Genomic DNA, 17,678 nt, shown 5'->3' with positions numbered 1-17,678 from the left:
AACCCGTCTCCAAAGTACAAGCTGACCGTATCTTCTACACGCACATTCGAGCCCAGGCGCCATCCACAGTGTATCTTATCATTATCATTATGCTCTCCTTCAGCATCGCCACCGCACATACTCTCACACCTCTTCCTTCTCTCGCATCGCCTGCTTCTGCGGTGTCAATTCTTCAGCCTCTTCCGCCGCCTCCTCGCTACTAGACGCCTCTTGACCTGGGTTGGCCATCTCGTACTCGAGCATCTTGATGAAGCGGTAAAAGCCCCATGCGAGAATCGCACCAGAAGTTGGGCCGACCCCTTGGACTTGTTAGCGCATGGCTTCGAGTGTGCATGTAGAAGAGAACTCCTTACAGTAGATCCAATGCTCATTGTCCCAGACGCCGGAGATGACACATGGCCCGAACGAACGGGCCGGGTTCAAGCTGCCACCAGTGTAGTATACTCCGACCATTTCAGCGACAAACAGTGCCATGCCGATACCGATCGGTGCCATGAAGGTTGCTTTGTGCTTTTCGTTGGCAAGCATGTAGATGGTGAAGACCAGCTCGCCAGTCAGAACGGCTTCAATCTAGCCGCCGTCAGCGTAAATCCACTAGCCCAGGCCACAAGAATACACACGAAGACACCACGTGCTATCGATGTTCCTTCAGACAACGTCGTCCGGACATTGAACGTGGTCGGGAACAAGACCGACACGAGGAAGGAGCTGAAGATCGCGCCGACTAACTGCGCGCCTATCAATAGGAACCCTCGCACGACGCTGACACCTTTGACCATGACCATTGCGATGGTCACGGCTGGGTTGAAGCTGTACGCCGTCAGTATTTGTCCCGTGATGAAGCTCAGCTCTACTCACAGGCCACCCGAGATACGGAAAAAGATCCAGACATTGACCATCAAACTGAATCCAAACGACAATGCAATGTAGAGAAGCACAATCGGGCTGAAACCAGTGGAAGCGTTGGTAGTCGACTGATCGGTACGAGCACCCGCACCAATGTTGGCGACCTGAGTACCAGCAAAGGCGAAGAACAAGAACATGGTCGTGCCCATAAACTCGCCAATCGTCGCGACGAAGTCTACGCCATCGTTAGTCTCATTATCACGTAGTATGATCTGCCGCACTTACGAGCTTTGGCCGCATTGTTCATCCAAGTAGTAAACGGAAGCCTATAGATCACCTCCGGCGGCGGACTAGCACGACTGCGCTGACTACGCTCCGTCCTCCTCCTACGAGGCTTCCTCAACGGCAGCTCATCACTCTCGCCATCACTCCCAGAATCATAGTTACGATACCTGCGACGAGGCGGAGGACCTGGTGGACCACCACCATGCGCCGACCCAGTCCACTCCGCTGACTCCCGGATCGTCGAAGGTCTGCGGTAGGGGCGGCTAGTGTTGTAGTAAGGGTCTTCGCCCCAGTAGTCTGCGTACGATGGCCCTGCTCGCATTGGCCTACCGTAGTCGTGTGGAGGGCGAGGGTAGCCGCCGCGGTCATCTTCCCAGCCATAGTCACTTGGTGGTCCTGGGGGACCGTATCGTTGCATCTGCCATTGGCCTTGATGCGATGGTCGACGTGAGGGTGTGGCTCTTTCGTCGTCTTGTGAGAAGTCGAACTCTAGCTTGGGAGGACCTCCAGCGGAGGCATCACTTGGTTTGCGATTTCGTGACCTGAGTGATCCGAGATGAGGGTGACCGAGCGCACCTTGTGCCTTGTTTGACGTAGTACTGTCGTCAGATGGCTGGCCCTCTATAGGTACGGGTCGTTCTTCTGGTACGCCTGGCGGCGGACGATCTGGGTTATACTGTGCGGCCATTCCAGGACCTGTTCGCGGCGAGTTCCAAGTAGTAGTATCAGTATCAATGCTCGCAAGCCCGAATTCTGGAAGAGCGCCTGATGACCGTGTCGATGCTCCAGAGAAGATCTGGTCGTCAGGATGCATGTGTCAAAGCGACAGAGCCGATTACTAGTAGTGCAACTCTGTCGACTCGAGGGTACTTCGGAAAATAGATGGCTCAGTGACGATGGCGGGTTACGGTCAACGGATAGAAAAGGATAACTTGAAAAGACCCCTACCTTCGAATGAAAGGATCCTGCCACGACTGCCACAAAGCAAAAGCTGTAATTTGTGTCCACTCCAGGACATTCGCGGAGCCTCATCGAGACCCTCTCGTCTCATCCAGCCGCGTCCCTACGATGGTGAGCGTGAGTTAGAGATCGAGAGGTCATTGTTGGGGGAGCCCTGTCTCTGCCAGCGGCCAATGCTGCATATCATGCACGTGCAAGGTACGGCCAGGCTGGAAAGGGCGTGCGCGGATCTCTTCCTGGCTTCTCGATTTTGCCATTCTGCCAGGACATCCAACCTTTCCTACTTTCTAGTCGCTCACACGCGACACATGACGATGGCACAGCGGCACAGCCTCCACTTGGGACCTGCCGGTTCGTGTGCACACTGCTGAGCTGTCCAAGACCTGCACACATTATGCCGGCATTCTGTTACGACAGATCGTCAGTCCGGCAGCATGGGATGAATTCTCCCCGATTGGATTTTGAGACATATAATCCTAGTCCTTATGCGACCTGCGCAATTCGTGTGGCGAGTCAGTTCAGCCATCTGCTGCAGCAGTGGCGAATGAAATCCACAACAGCCGGTAAAAATAGACATATCCTTCCTAATGGTTTGCAACACGAAAGCATTTCGTGATAGCCACCGCGCGATGGTTGGGGGTGGGGGTTGAAAAGATCTGGCCCGACTGAATGCGCGATCATGACGCGATGCAGGAAAGTTTCGTCAGAGTTCAGATACGATGCCGAGACGCATCATTCCTCAAGCATAGATGGAAGATAAGCACAAGCGATGATGTTGGTGTAGCAGAAACGGAGACAGCTGCAACAGAAAGGCGAAGTCGCCTGATCCCTGCCAAGAACGTCACCCCTGACGTCGACGTCCAACCTTTTCCCCTTCCTGACAGGCATGGCATGTCACGACATGTCTGCGTTCGCCTCACTTCGTTCGCAGAGAAGATCTGTCACTGAAGATCGTGCGTCTACTACTGCCACGGACAGCCGGAATCGTGCACAAGCGCAGCCTGAAGATTCGAAATTGAAAAGCGCTAGCGAATGCATTGTACATGAAAACGCTATGTACTCTATGCTAGGCTACACCATGCCATGCTCCAACGCCATACCTCCCAGACTCTCGACAACGGCGGGCCATGGGAAGCTCATCATATCGCAAACGCAAAGAGAGCGAGCGTAACGCATACCCCCACCTTCGTTACAAATACAAGCCTTCCCACTCATCAAGGCTTCTGTTCGTTATGCTCCGTATTCTTCTTGAACTGTGCGAGAAGTGCTTCTTGCTCTTCCACATCAACTTCGTCGATTGCGAATGCGTACTCATCAGCGTCAATCATGTTAACATCAGAGTCGAAATCGAGAGCCCCTCTTCCCAGTTGTGCCTTGTGGTGACGATCTTGCTCGTGCATCACTGCTCTTGTGAACAGAAGAAAATCACTAATGAATGCTTCTTCACGTCCCCCAAAGCCATCTCGACTCCGGACAGACATGCCATCGATAACCCGAGCCGCGTTAGGGTTCAATGAAAAGCATGGACGATCGTCCTTTGGCTCAATGCTTGGTATCACAAACATCTCTTCGTCATTCGTGTCTGTCGCGCCGATGCTCTGCAGTAGCATGTCGTAACCGGATATGCTCGTCGTTGTAGACCGTCCTGATAGCGTATTGATGGGTCTCTATCCCGACTGCGTCGTAGTATCAAAATAATCTTCGACGTGAATCTCGTCCACTTGCTCATCCTGATTTTCGTCCACCATATCGAGATCCTCAGCGTGCCGATTGAAGTCCATCACATGCTCGTGAAGTTCCATTGAACCCTCTTCCCGCGGCGAGTTGTGCGCTCCACTGCGGTCGTACTCCATGTCGCTGGTGGTGGATACACTACCTCCCACCCCGCTGTCGGCATCACCGAGATCTGCTTTGTCGCTGGCGGCATCACCATCGTTATTGACGTCAGAACCATCGAAGCGTGTGAATCCCCAGCTATCTCCATACCTAGCCTCACTCATCTGCTCGGTCGTCATCGTTATCTTCGGCGTCGGATTGCTGTCTGCTCCAACTCCACCATTTCTTTCGTGGCTCAGCCTGTTCTTCATCCCGGCTCCTGCTACGGCTAAGGCGCTCGACGACCCACGGGATGAGGAGTGAGCTGGGCCGCCGAGCTTGTCTTCCCCCGAATCTGGTTCATCGGCCTCATCGGCAGGGACTTCTGGTGGGTTTCGAGAATCCATAACAAGGTCCTGGAGGTACTGGGGCCCGAGTGGCTTCTCGGATCGGCGTCTGTAGAACAGCAGGTAGGCAGCAGCAGATTTGAGCTTCTCAGCGCCACTACTGATCTTGTGTGCGATACTATCTGCGAAAGTGTCAGTACGTCTCTCCAATCGAGGCTCGAGAAGCTTCCGACTTACCATTGTATTCATACCACTCTCCATCGTTGAAGTTCTTGGCCATGGCAGTGTAATGTCCACCACCAAGACCACCATAGTGGTTGTCTACAGCAAACAGATCGTAAGTGTAATCCTTGCCATCTTCCTTCAAGCCGACTTTGTCGTTCATGTCGAGACCTTCGATGGGGTAGTCAACGAGGACGTCGATCTTGTCTCTAAAGGACCGCGTGCCACCGAAGCGCTTCATGTGCACCACCAAGATCTCAGGCAAAGTCCAGATCTGCAGTGTCTTGGCCGCACGCCGCATCTCCTTGCACCGATTGCAATACCATGCATTGTCTTCGGACAGAATTTCGCGCTTGCCAGTCTCGATGAAGCACTCTTCCAGATCGATACCATGCTTCTTGCGCGCCGAACGCTTCTCTTTCCTAAGTTCCAGCTCCGGGTCGGTGAACACTCGGCCGTGCTTCCCGTCGTCGTTGTGGTATGTGTGACCACGCATCTCTTCGGCATCGTTAGGATCGCCATTGAACAGACTGTCAAAAGCTTCCGGTTGCCAATCGAGCACAATACCCTCGCCAAGCTGAATGTAGTACGGGCCGCCGTCTTGCGAGTCGCCGCCAGGGCTTGAGCCAGCATGTCTGGAGCCATTTTGCCGAGTGTGCTGGTTCTTGTTGCCATAAGCTTGCTGACCGCCAGCTCTACCTTGCGACTTCCACGAGCCCTTCTTGCCACGCTTGCCCTTCTTCTTGCCCTTCTTGCGGTTGCCACCTCGCTGAGGTCGCTGTAGACCGCCAGACGGCGAAGGTTCTTGTTCGTCCTCTTCGACATCCGGGCTCGATGTCGTGGCATCGTCCTGGCCACCGAGGGTGATGTCGGGCTCATCATCAATTCCGTCATCATTGTCGCTCTCGTCACTATCGTTGTTGGCATCAGGTGAAGAGCCGCCCGAGCCAGATGAACCCATCGACGACCGTCGCTCCGGCTGTTTCACGCGGTCAGACATGGATCGAATGTCAGAACTGTATGCTGACATGGAAGCGCAGTGCAAGTTGCCATCGCTACTCTTGGCCCAGTTCAAGTCAAAGAGCTGTGTTCGAAGTGCAGTAGGGAGATAGTACTGAGCGTCCATGAAGCCATCAGGGACGTCAGTAGAGAACTCGTCGATTGTTGGCGGGTCAAGCTCCCCGGCCGGAGTAGCTGCAGGATCAGCTTTGCCCAACGATATCGCGACGTAGCCGTCCTCAGACTGCGCCGAGTGATCACTGACACCAGCGGTGTCGTCCGAAGCAGCCTGGTCTTTGTCCATATCCGCATCATCATCGAGTTCCTCGACATCAGCCTTCTTCACTTCGCCCTCATGAAATTCTGTGAGTATAGGTCTGCTGGTGACGTTCGCAACAGCAAGCAGCACTTTCTTCATGATTATCTCGTAATCTTCCGTCTCCTCTCGTGTCAGCGTGATGTAAAGAGGGTGGAGGACTTGGTCATGAGATCCGTTATTCTTCTTCATACGGCTGAAGATTGGCACGGCAACGATGTCAGCTTGAGGGGACTCCATGCCTTCGGCCGGTACCACATCGAGATCCTTTGCAGAGCCATAGCTGTTGTAGCTCTTCTTCCCTGACGGAGCATTGGTCGGCGAGCCGTCAAGCTCGAACATGAAGATGTAATCGTTGGCCACAATGTTGGCCTCAGCGAGCGTGCTATTATCAGCAAAGACTTTGTAGATCTTATGTGAGTATACTTCAGCCATCCACAGCCGGCTGGCATCCGTCTTGTGCTTCTTCGCTATGCTCTCTTTGAGGGTCTTGATCGTCGAATTCTTATCGATATCAATCTCGTGGTTGACAGGCTTGCCACGCAATGGTATGTATGTGATGGTGTGAGAGAATGCGTGATCCATAGGAAGCTGTACAGTGAGGAGCGAGTACGGATCGAAAGTCACACTAACTTTCTCGCAGTCCGGGCACTCCATTGTGTTCTTGTAAAAGCCGCCGAAAAGATCAGTGGCTATCGAGTCGTTGCGCTTTTGGTGGTTTGTGCGATACGTCTCTCCCAGTTCGTGAATGTATTCAGGGTCGTGGACTTTGGCATCGTCAGAGTCGGGGTTCTCGATATAAGGCTTCTTGATGATGCGGTTCAGATCTTCGTGCAGGGCATCGACAAGGAAACTCAAGAACTCCTGCGAGTCCTGCTGACCGTATCCCGAGAAGAGCGGCTGAACGCTCCCAAGCTTCCTCTTGAACTCTTGTGGAGAGTAAGAGCCGCCGCTGTTATCGCCATAGATGCCGGCAAGGACTGTGTAGTACGCGTTCGCCATGGCGCCGTGATGACCAAGTGGGTTGTCGTTGTTGATCTCCGACTTGTACCTCTTGCTTAAGAAGTACAGCGCAAGCTCCTCCACACTTCGTATGCACTGCAGCGCTGAGTTCATGTAGCAGGTATTGCCCAGGTTTGCAAGCCCAGTAACACCTCGTGTACGACCATCTTTGCGCATACGACCTCGCGTCATCATCCCTGGATTTGGACTTGTTCGGCGGCTAGCAGTCGCGGAAGACGGCTTCGAGCCGTTGGTCTTTCTGTTCAGGTTATTTATGATGTTCTTGAACCCCTTCTTGTTGTCGGACGTGAACTCTCCACCTCCAGGACCACGAGTTTGCTCTTCAAGAATGATGGTAGAGCTGGGAGTATCGCCGAGACCGGCTAATGATATTGTGCTTGATCCCGTGTACTTCTCGTCGTGGGTCAGATCTTTCATGACATCGCAGAACTCGAGGTGCGTTCCAATGTCCATTTTGGCAAAAGCCTTTTGCTCGACAACGAGCTTGGTGGGAGACGATGCTTTCGTTGGTGAAGCACTCCTTGACGCGGGAGGTGTAACGACACCCGAGCCGTTGGTCTGAGTCTGTGCTGGCTCGAGCACTCGCCATACTTTGACCTTTGTGCCGCTGGCAATGTCGGCCGCCACTTTCGCTCTGCGTAAGAAGTTTTGGACGCCTTCGGTTCTTGAAGCTACAAGGGTCGGTGCGTCGTCGAGACTGTTCTGGCCACGCTTTCGCCCCTCCTTGACCTTTTGTATATTCAAGAGAGCATTGGTCGACTTCGCAGGCTCCTTGTTATCGGGGTCGTGCCAAGGTACCTTCCTCACCGTGATCAGAGGAGGATAGAGCTCGTAGATGATATTCTTCGCAACAGACTCTGCATCTGTGACCGTGTTGTGCGCATACCGGATGATCGCCTTCTGGCCAGACACCGAGCCATACTTGCCCGTGATCTCTCCGTAAGCATCGTACGGCAAGACCTCGATGTCCTCGCCAAGAGTCAGGCCTGGGTCCAGAGGGATGAAAGGCTTCTCGGCCGCATCGTGAAGGTGTGGCGCATCAAAGGCTCCGGCAGGCACGATGTCACTGTTGTCCAGCGGCCCAACAGCGCCCTCGCGATCGGACTTCTCAAAGTTGCTGCTCTTCAAGTTCTTCGATGCTCTTGAGACTACTCGCTTCAGCCACCGATTCGAGATCACGACGCCCATAGTGCCCTCGTCCAGCGGTTTGTTGAGAAGCTCTTCCACCTGGCTGACCTGTTCGTCAATCTCTTCGGTAGTGTAGTTGTCGTTGACTTTGTAAGGAGGAGGAGCTTCCTGCCCGGACTGAAAGCTCGTGGCTGAAGTATCCATAGACTCTCCAGCCGTCATCGAGCCGTCTTGCGCATCCAGGCCATTGCTCGCCGGCGTCAAGCCCGCCATATCCACATCACTCGCAAAGCTACCCGGCATCTTCTCCATCTGCTGCGAATCCTCCGAATCCACCTCCGCCCTACTCCTCTTCGCCGGACTCGCACTCCTCGCCGCCATCGACGCGGGCCTAGCAGGACTCACATTCTCCATATTCCGCCCCGAGCCAGCGTTGGCCCCATTCTCGCTCCCAGACATATCCCCCTCAATCGTGACTGCCGCAAACGCAGCGCTCGGACTTGCCCCTCGTTCCCTACTCGGCACCACCTCGCTGTGCAAATGCGGCGGGATGAATCGCGCTGTGTAGTCGCTGCTAGTGGGACTCAGCGCGCGGTGCAGCGGGGAGGATGAGGGCGAGGATGGGATGTTTGCGTGCGCGTGGAGGGCTGTGTGGTCGAAGGTTGCGGTGTTGGAGGAGGTGGAGGGTTCTCGTGATGGCGGGGTGGAGGAAGAGGTCGATGCGAACGGCGCCAAGCGTCTTCTCTTGTTGTTGGAAGACGTGGTGGAAAATCGAGCAGCAGTTCTGGCTGCTGCTCCGATCGAGTGGAGGTGGAGATTGTGAAGGTCGAGAAAATGCAGCGTTTGCTGCTGGTGGTACTGCTGGGTGTAAGGTCTATGTTGCTGGGATGTGGTGAAGCAGACGCAATTGCCGGAATGTATGCAGCAAAGAAGAAGGCGGTGCGCAGTGGCGGACAGATGGTGGGATGTTTAGTGGTGGTGGCCGAGTGAATAGCAGCCGGGTGACACTTTCTGAGGATGAGCGGGCCGTTTGGTGGCTTCGCCTTGCAGCTACGCGACACTTTCGTGTTTCTTCAATAACACGGAGTTAAGGACGTCAGCACGGCACAGCACAGCATGACCCTACGAGACAGCCGCGTCATACTAAAGCCAGCCATGTCGGTCATCATGTACTGACAGCAGAGAAAGTACCGGGATCATCCGCCATAGCTGCAGGTACAAATTACAGACCTATCATCACATGCTCCAACGCCGAAAATGCTCACGCCACCCTTCCCGCAGCCATGAGATGCCAAATGCACGCTCGAACGCAGCAAGCAAACTACATCAAAATGCCCGTATCATAACTTCATAGCACATCCATCCCAGCTCACTACTTCGCACATCCTCTCGGCTGGCGTCTGCTCCAGTGCGGGCGGAGATCTCGACGCCAACTCACGACTAGCCAGAGGCGCATGATTATGCACGACCTCGACATTCGGAAGACCAGTCGTTCGCCTCATCTTACTTCTTCCCAAACACCCCCTTGTCCTGCTCCTGCACGTGCTTGACATATCGTACAAACGTCTTCTTATGCACCATGCCCGCATACTTCCCCTCATGCAGCACGCAGACATACCTCAGACCAAGTTTGACGAAACACTCGAACACGAGGTCCATCGGACTCGTAATGTCAAGCGCCACCGGAGAAGGATCGATATACGGCGTGAAATCGGTAGGATCTCGCTCCGAGTTGTCTGACCCTCGTCGAGTTCCCTCTTCTGCGTCGACATCGTCTTCAAGGGCAGCGGAGTCGTCGTTCTCGTCGTCCATGTTGCTCGGTCTGTGTTCGTGGTGGAGCGCTTGGTCGTGAGCGTTCATCAGGCACATTGTGTCTTCTTCGTCAGGCACGCGATCGAGTGCGTACTCCAGATCAGGGCCTGGTATAAGTCCTACCAGGACACCTTCCTTCAGAATAGGAAGTCCACCATCCAGCTCGCCAGCCATGTGCAGGTACTCCAGCTTGAAGCGCAATTGCTTGGCAGGTACCAAAGAAGATCCGGAGATGTCGATCAAGCGGTTCTGGGAAGGTGCTTGTGTAATGTCGCCCAAATCTGTGGTGAAAATTGGCCGCACCTTGTGGTCGAGGTACGGGTATGCGTTCATATCTGTAAGCAGATCGTAGATGCTGAGCGGCTCGAGGGCATCGGCTGTCCACTTCGCTACCAAAACTCCGAGTGAGAATGGTAGGACGTGGTCCAAGCTGCCGGTCAATTCAAAGAGAATGACTGCCAGCGTTACTGACAGGCGTGTCACACCACACATTGTAGCTCCGGCGGCCACAAGTGCATAGACACCCGGCACCACGCAAGACTCTGGATTGCCATCATTCGGACAATTCGCAAAGAATGCGAGTTCGGGGTACTTGAGGGTCAGGTATTGCACCATGTGGCCCACGATCCGCCCCAGCAGACCACCTACCACCATTGATGGCACATAGATCCCTGCCGGAATCTTGATGCCAAAGGTCACAGTCGTGAGAACAGCCTTGATCACAAAGGCAGCCGTCAAGTAGCCAATAGTCCCAGGAATCTGCTCTTGTGTTGGACAAAGAGCTGAGCCATCGTCTGAGAACGACGTGCATGGCGAAGCCATCTCGTACAGCAACTCTGCAACCGGAAGGCGAGTGTATCTGTTCCAGAAGCTGACAATGCCAGTAACCACTGCGACCAAGACGACCTCAAGCACAGGGTAGTCTTTGATCAAGCTCATGCGCCTGAAAGTCTTAGCCCAGAACCTGGACGCTTTGATGAAAAGCGCTCCAAGAATGCCGCCTAGCGCTCCTACGCAGATGAAAGCAATGATCTCGAAGAACTTCCAGTCTGTGAGGTATCGAATTTCGAACAGCACAATCTTGCCAGTGCCGTATGGGTTCAGAGCTTTCAGCGACAGCGCGGCAGCGATGCAGCAGAAGAAGGTCCTGAAGAGTGTTTTGGGCGGAAAGTAGTAGCTCACTTCCTCCAGTGCGAAGAGAACGCCGCCGATGGGTGCACCAAAGGCGACTGCCACACCAGCCGCGGCCGCAGCAGATAGTACTTCTCGACGCTTGGCATCATTGTTGCGATACTTGCGTGAGAATCGAGTTGCAATGTTTCCGATGCAGGCGGCGATGTGCACATAAGGACCTTCCTTCCCGACTGACAGGCCAGATGCGACTGAGAAGACGATGCCGACGGCTTTGAAGACAAGCGTTCGCATGCCAAGGTAGCCGTGCAACACGAAGCCTGAGAGAATAACCCTGACTTCAGCAACACCACTACCCGCAGCAGGATAGTATGTCACTGGCGGACGCTGAGCAGCTTCCTGGAAGCGTCTGGTCGGACTCACAGTTCCATGTCCGCCCTCTGTATGCGTCTTCGACGAGTCGTGATGCCGGTCCGCACCCAGGTTCTCATCAAGCGTCGATAGCGAGATGGCAGAGGAAATGGTTGTCTTGGTCTGTAGCGTGATAAGGCACGCAATAGTAGACAGCACAACACACCATATAATGTAGGCTGCGAAGTCTGTCCAAAGTTGCCTCTCGCTCGAGTCGTGCACCAGATTGGACCAGCGATTCCATTCATCGCAGATACTGGCACCGCTGCAGCACATCCTCTTGCTGTACCACCAGTGTGTTGTGCAGTACCCACTCTTGAAATCAAAGATGGTGGCTTCGGTAATATCGATCACGTAGGCGAAGCCTGCTGTAATGCACCCGATTATGAAGACAAGCACCCATCCTTGTGCGCCGTCGAAGAAGGCTTGCACTCTGCCTTTGAAGTCTTTCCTGCTCCGCAACTCTTTCACACGGTAGGCATCTGCTATGCTGTCATGTACCCAGTCGGTGGAGGTGAACTGATCGTACCAGACTCGATCGTCCCAATACACGGACTGCTTCGATGCCGAAGGGCCTTCATCCGCCTCTTGACCAGCGCTGCCGCCCAACGTCTTCATGAGACCTCGTGCGAAAGAGCCTCGTCGGCTATGACTAAGACCGCGGACAGAATTGACATAGCTGTGCGAGCGTGCAAAGCCATAGCGCGGTGTGCCAGGTACACTGGTGGTCCTGTAGCCGCTGCGAGGCTCGGACAACAGCCCAGTACGTTCGTCCACATGTCGTGAAGGCAGTCGCAGTCTGAGGTCACCATCAGACGTTCTCGTCGACCTCAAGGGTCTCCGCACTGTTTCTATATCGTCCCTCATCTCCGCCGGCGAGACGGGCGTAGTGTGTGACTCGAACGCATTGCGGTAGGCATTTCTAATGGCCTCTCTTTCGTGCTCCGTCAGCTCGTGATCATCGTCATCGTCTTCGGTGGTACGGTTGGAGGCTAAAGATGCGTAGGAAGCTTGAGACTTCGGCATGGTGGTGGATCGTTCGGTTAGGTCTCGGGCGGCGAAGCGTCTATCGGTACCATCGTAAGCACGCTCTATCGTGTCGACACTCTCACGGGCTGCACGTGAACTCGGCGCTGCTCCAGCCAGCTGCAGATGTGCAGAGTGAATGGGTGGTTGTATGGTTGGATGTACGGAAGCAACAACAATGGCGTGCTTGCGGACACAAGCTGCTATCTATCTGCGAACACAAGGAAGCCTTGTCTCAGTCCCATGTGCACCCTAGCGGCAGCCGGACAAAGACCCGTGATAGAGGCACGGTCCGGCAGCAAGACAGAGAGTCACAGTTGCAAGCGCCGTGAATAATCGTGGCGAAGCCAAATCTCGTGCCCCGCTGCCTGAATGCAAAGAAAGGATGCACAGGAATTGTTGATCGACGAGGAGCAACTCGTCTGCCCCACCACAGCTCTATCAAGAGCATTCACCTCTTCCATCATCAACAGCACGATAACAACGAAGCCAAAGCATCTTGACCACATCCCGAAGGCGGTCAGCAAGGGAAGATAAGGGCAAGGTATCACAAGACCCATCACCAGCCAGGCATGCCCGCACGCACGCACGCACGCACGCACGCACGCACGCACGCCAGGTTTGTTTCACATCCCCGTCTTCAAACACACGCAAGTCCCCATCATCCGCAAGCACCACCTTCAACCCTCCAGCTAGAGCAAAGCCAGTAACACAAGCTCACACGACGGTAGCCACCATAGGCTCATAGCTCGAGAATACTGTACCAATACCAGCAGCAGATGACCCGAAACCATGACGGCAAGTCGTTTCAGCGGACGAATTTCGAATAGCTACAAGCTACAAGCTGCAGTAGCGTTTCTGCCATCCCACCCACAGGCCACAGCTTGCCCTGCATTCTGCCAGATCGTGGAGAAGATGTGCATGCGCGTCAACGTACGAGGACGTCACTCGGTGCAAGGGCGTGATCACTGCCGTGAACTGACGACCTAAGTTCCAGCTGGCCAGGACCCCTTGAGGTGATACCGGTGGCATCAGCAAGCGAGCTGAATAAGCGACACGAAGCCATTCAGCGATGAGGCAGGTTGTAGCTGACATTCGTATCTATCGGAACACCGAAAGCGGCAACGAACTGCTCGGTGTGGTTTGTTCACGGCTCGCGAAGCTGCATATCCATCCCGCTGCATCTCCCGTGCCCAGGTCGACGACCATTGGTGCGGATAGGCTCGTGGTTGTTGAACGTGGTACAATAGCCAAGACATGCTTGACAGTACCGTGAGGTAGGGATTTGCCATAAGAAGCTCGATTGAAACTGCTGATACTGGGTATATCGTTATCATACTCATCTACACCAGGCACCAAGTACCATCCACCATCCAAGAAAGCAAATACCAAGATCCCACCCATGCCGAAATGCACCAACAAACTCCACCAATGCTTCTACTATCTATGCTGCCGATCCCGATCTGTAACCACAACCCCCTACTTTGGCGAAGTTGGGTTGTTGCATCCGGTCGGCTTATCAACACCACCAGTGCTGTTCGAGAAAGAGTACGAATATCCAATACTGAAGTAATCCTTGCCTCTCCACTGTCCGACATTGGTCGCAAAGCTAGCTGGCCAAGTCTCATTGTACAGCGAGCAGTACTGGCCAACAGCGGTAGTACCATTGTAAAGGACATAGGTGTTGAAGAACTGGCAAGTCTGGAAGTATCCGTTCTTGCCCGGGTGCTCGCGGTTGTACTTGCTCTGGGCAGTGCAGGCGGCGGCGCAGAGTCCGGTGTCGAAAGGCTTGCCTTGGAAAATCTTCACGCCCATGTAGGTGTCCTTGCCATTGCAGTCGAGAGGAGCCTGGATGGCGCCGTTACCGAGTGCGGTAAGGCCTGAGTAGCCGTCTGGTGTGGCGATGGATTTGCGGACGTATCCATTGCTGCCGGCGATCACGACGTGGAAGTCGCCCTGGTATTGGCCCACGTTGGTGGCGGACTGTGGGGTGACTGGGCCGCCGTAGTATACACACTTGATCACCACGGTTGAAGGTGGGTTGCTGCATCCGTCCTTTGGAGTGACGCTGGGGTCGCGTTCCTAGCTGTGTCAGAATTGCGTGATGAGAGGCGTGTCAAGGTGGACTTACATAGTAGATGTTGAACGATGAACATCCCTTGTTGGCATTGCAGCGTTCCGCACACTGACTTGGGTTGTAGGTGTCAAGGACGGAGTAGCCCATGTAACCGTATACACCCTCACTGGAGCCATTGCGGTTGAAGTACGCCGTCGTGTAGCCCGAGACCTCTGTGGCATTAGATGAATATCTGGCCGAGAAGTTTTTCGGGGTATCATTCGCAGCAGGCTGTCGAGTGCAGTTGGCGTTGTTCCTCGGTACTGCTTCAGCGATACCACGACCTGCGATGGTGATGGTGCTGTCTTCTGGGCTTGCTGCCACTGCAGATGCTACAGCAGACGCGGCTGCCGCCGAGACGTAGGCCATAGTTGTCTCTGCAGCCTTGGCGTCGACGACTGGGATTGAAGGAGTCTCGATTGGATCCAGGGACTCGATGGCGTCCCAGTCGAGGTCTTGTGGGACTGGAGTTGCGAGTGCGCAGCCTGCCAGGAAGGCTGTTGCCAGAGTGTAGGTGCGCATGTTGGCGGGAGTTGATCTGGAGGAGGGAAGTCTGTGGGGAGGTGAGTTGATGAGTGCTTGATGTTACTACGATACTACCACAACGGCATTCTTGCGTTGTTATATATCCATCCATGCCGAGCTTCTGAGACTGTCTAGACCTGCACGTTCGATGGCTGTTCATTCCGTGAAGCTGATCCACCTCCAAGACAGTTGTGGCTTGCGATGGACGAGCGCTCTTGCTGTCGGAGCAGGCGATATAGCGTGCTCCTGCGCTGGCTTCAACGTCCAGAACCGCGGTGGAGCCTCGAGGAGGGCCATGCCTCGTGGGCGTCAGGTGTTGTCCTGCCGCAAGAGATCCACTCGGCGGTATAGCAGGGCATTCTCGTAACAAGGCCATTGTATGCTGCCATTGGGTGAAAGGGTTGCCATCCGGACGCCAGAGATACACACATGTCGTTGAGCAAGCAAGCCACGGCGGCCGTTGCATGCAGAGAAGACTCGAGGCGTTCCGAGATCTCACACACTAGGTCAAGTCTCTGGAGTAGCGGTATGCACTTGGGAAGTTGTAGCTCGGCGCATCGCCCGAATGGTATCGAGCGGAACCGAATATGGACTGGTAAGATACCAATACGCGAGCAGTTACGAATCGTGGAGTTGATACATGACTCAGACTGTCTTGCAGGGCAATTTGATGGGTGTCAGTACGTATGATGGCCTGAGGCATGACAGCTCACACTGTCTTGCCTTGTTGCATTGTCACAACAACGACATTGTTCAGTGAAGTTGATACAGTAGACAGAGATGTTGGAAGGAAAGGGCGAGAGTCTGCGGCACGGTTTGACTTTGCCGGGTTGCCAAGACCGGCTCCTCTTTCGGCGTAGCACACAACGTGGCACTTGAAACTTCGTCGTTTCCCAACTACATGGACACCATCTAAATCGGTTCCGGCGACTTCGCAATCACGCTGAACTCACACTGTGCTGATGCCCACTCGTAGCGTTGTCTAGGGCACCGGAACCAGCATCGCGGTGCCAGACTTCCGCCTGGTCTCACCTCTCACGATGATGACAGCGAAAGCTGCGAGACAGCACACCCGTTTCGATAAGATGAGATGGAAGCATACCACAAGGTTGTTGAACGTCTTTGTGTACGGCTCGGAGCTGCATGTTACGAAGCCGACAATGCAGGCAGATGTCCATCACTACTGGTGAGGGTCCGCGGATCTGTGTTGTCAACAAGCGCGTCTTGTAGACATGTCGAGCCAGCTGACAAGTGGGGCGATTCTCGTGTACATATTGCAGCTGATATCCACGTGGCACTGAAGAAAGATTGGAGACTCGCCAACTATCAACTAGCAGCACGTGGAGCAAGCTTTGGACCGGTCCCAGTATCGTGGTTGTTCTGAGAGTCGGCTGTCTTCGAGGTCGACAAGCATGCACGCAATACCCTCGTGCGCCAGCCCCGAATCACAATTCGACCTCAGCTCTGTTTAGGAGGCTGTGAAGCGCGATGGCTGCAGACTCGCGAACGAGCCAAGCCACGTTGGCCGGCAGCAGCCACCGAAGGCATTTTTTCGACCTCACGTGCTGATGTACACCTAGTACGACGGAGCACGCGACGTGGCGTAGAGTATTCTCGGCGGTGCCTGGAGCTCCATTACTAAGGTGCTGAGCACAAGACTGGATTCTCGTATTGCACAGGTATGGATGGCATGCCGCAGAAGAGTGTCGAGGATGCCGCCGAAGCTGTCTCGATCACAACTCCACCGGTTGCCTCGATCTCAACGTGGATGTCCACGGATTGTTCTAGCCTGGTCGATGAACGTCAGGTCGGCGCGGACGGTCATCATGTTTGCAAAGCTGTGCGTCCATCGCATTGACCCGTCTGTTGCTTCACCCAAACAGTGTCCTCGTGCATCCTACCGACCGCGCCTTCGCAGTGGGCAGCTTTCCCACCCATGCTTGCAGATTCTTGGAGTACGACTCTCGCTGACCTGGTCAACAGACTGCGGTGTCATACTGCAATGGGCCTCAAATCGGTTGTGAGTACCCTCCGCCATCTTCTTACAGATGTCCTCTAGTGAAACAGGGCTTTTTCTCGCATAGCGACTGTTTCATACAGCACCAGGACCGGACATACACCTATAGGTGCCTCGATTCTCAATCTGATGTCAAGCCGTCTGTGACCTTGGCCGATCGATCTTCAGACAAGAGCCAAGTCCAGACCTTGCGAGCTCATAGACCCCGTACCAAGGACAGATCAGTGAGGTCGATTTCATTTTGGAGACTGAGGCTCATACCGACAGCTGTATGCCGTCCTCTATACCCGCACAGCGGCGGCCCAGTATGCATTGAAGGCAAAGATTTGCATCCCAGATACCGGACTTCGTAGACTGCTACGTCCAGGACTTGTTGAATGCAGCGAGAGTCTTGCTGCATCCATGAACGTGGCTCTGTGGCTACCACAACATTTACTACTGCATTACGACCAAGGTGGCGCATTACGGAGTATATCTTTACTCCCTGAACATCATTTCCAGATTGGTCGGCATTCTCTGAATCATGTGGCAGGCAGCAAAGTGCAGGAGAAGCAAGATCGAGCTGACTCGTCACGACGCACGACCCCATCGATGCATCAAATTACCTCATTGCGCTAGCGTCTGTATTCTGATACAATTATAGGCTGCACTGACATGGTTTGCAGACAAATGGAGACATGTTGACTGCACAGACAAAAC

General features: G+C 54.3%; 4 protein-coding genes across 4 annotated transcripts; all 4 read right to left on the bottom strand.

The window, feature by feature from the left end:
• Positions 1-123: 123 nt before the first annotated feature.
• CLAFUR5_05414 (Aquaporin-1) lies at positions 124-1,945 on the bottom strand (the record flags this gene model as incomplete). Its single annotated transcript, XM_047904562.1, has 5 exons — positions 124-299; positions 354-570; positions 621-810; positions 859-1,081; positions 1,132-1,945. 5 exons carry the CDS (start codon positions 1,943-1,945, stop codon positions 124-126), a joined length of 1,620 nt encoding a protein of 539 aa, XP_047762122.1.
• Positions 1,946-3,305: 1,360 nt separating this feature from the next.
• On the bottom strand, positions 3,306-3,701 carry CLAFUR5_20197 (uncharacterized protein; the record flags this gene model as incomplete). Its single annotated transcript, XM_059463034.1, has 1 exon — positions 3,306-3,701. The coding sequence occupies one exon, from the start codon at positions 3,699-3,701 to the stop codon at positions 3,306-3,308; it is 396 nt and encodes a 131-aa protein (XP_059318991.1).
• Positions 3,702-3,758: 57 nt separating this feature from the next.
• On the bottom strand, positions 3,759-12,321 carry CLAFUR5_05413 (H(+)/Cl(-) exchange transporter 3; the record flags this gene model as incomplete). The annotated part of the gene is made up of 3 exons (XM_047904561.1): positions 3,759-4,435; positions 4,491-8,515; positions 9,449-12,321. 3 exons carry the CDS (start codon positions 12,319-12,321, stop codon positions 3,759-3,761), a joined length of 7,575 nt encoding a protein of 2,524 aa, XP_047762117.1.
• A 1,479-nt stretch (positions 12,322-13,800) lies between these two features.
• Positions 13,801-14,959, bottom strand: CLAFUR5_05412 (uncharacterized protein; the record flags this gene model as incomplete). Its single annotated transcript, XM_047904560.1, has 2 exons — positions 13,801-14,403; positions 14,453-14,959. The coding sequence occupies 2 exons, from the start codon at positions 14,957-14,959 to the stop codon at positions 13,801-13,803; spliced, it is 1,110 nt and encodes a 369-aa protein (XP_047762116.1).
• Positions 14,960-17,678: the final 2,719 nt, after the last annotated feature.

This window comes from Fulvia fulva, chromosome 5 (genome assembly GCF_020509005.1).
Source record: "Fulvia fulva chromosome 5, complete sequence".
In the NCBI taxonomy this organism is placed as follows: domain Eukaryota; kingdom Fungi; phylum Ascomycota; class Dothideomycetes; order Mycosphaerellales; family Mycosphaerellaceae; genus Fulvia; species Fulvia fulva.
Note: the sequence above shows the minus strand (reverse complement) of the source record. Positions and strands in the feature narration are given on the sequence as shown.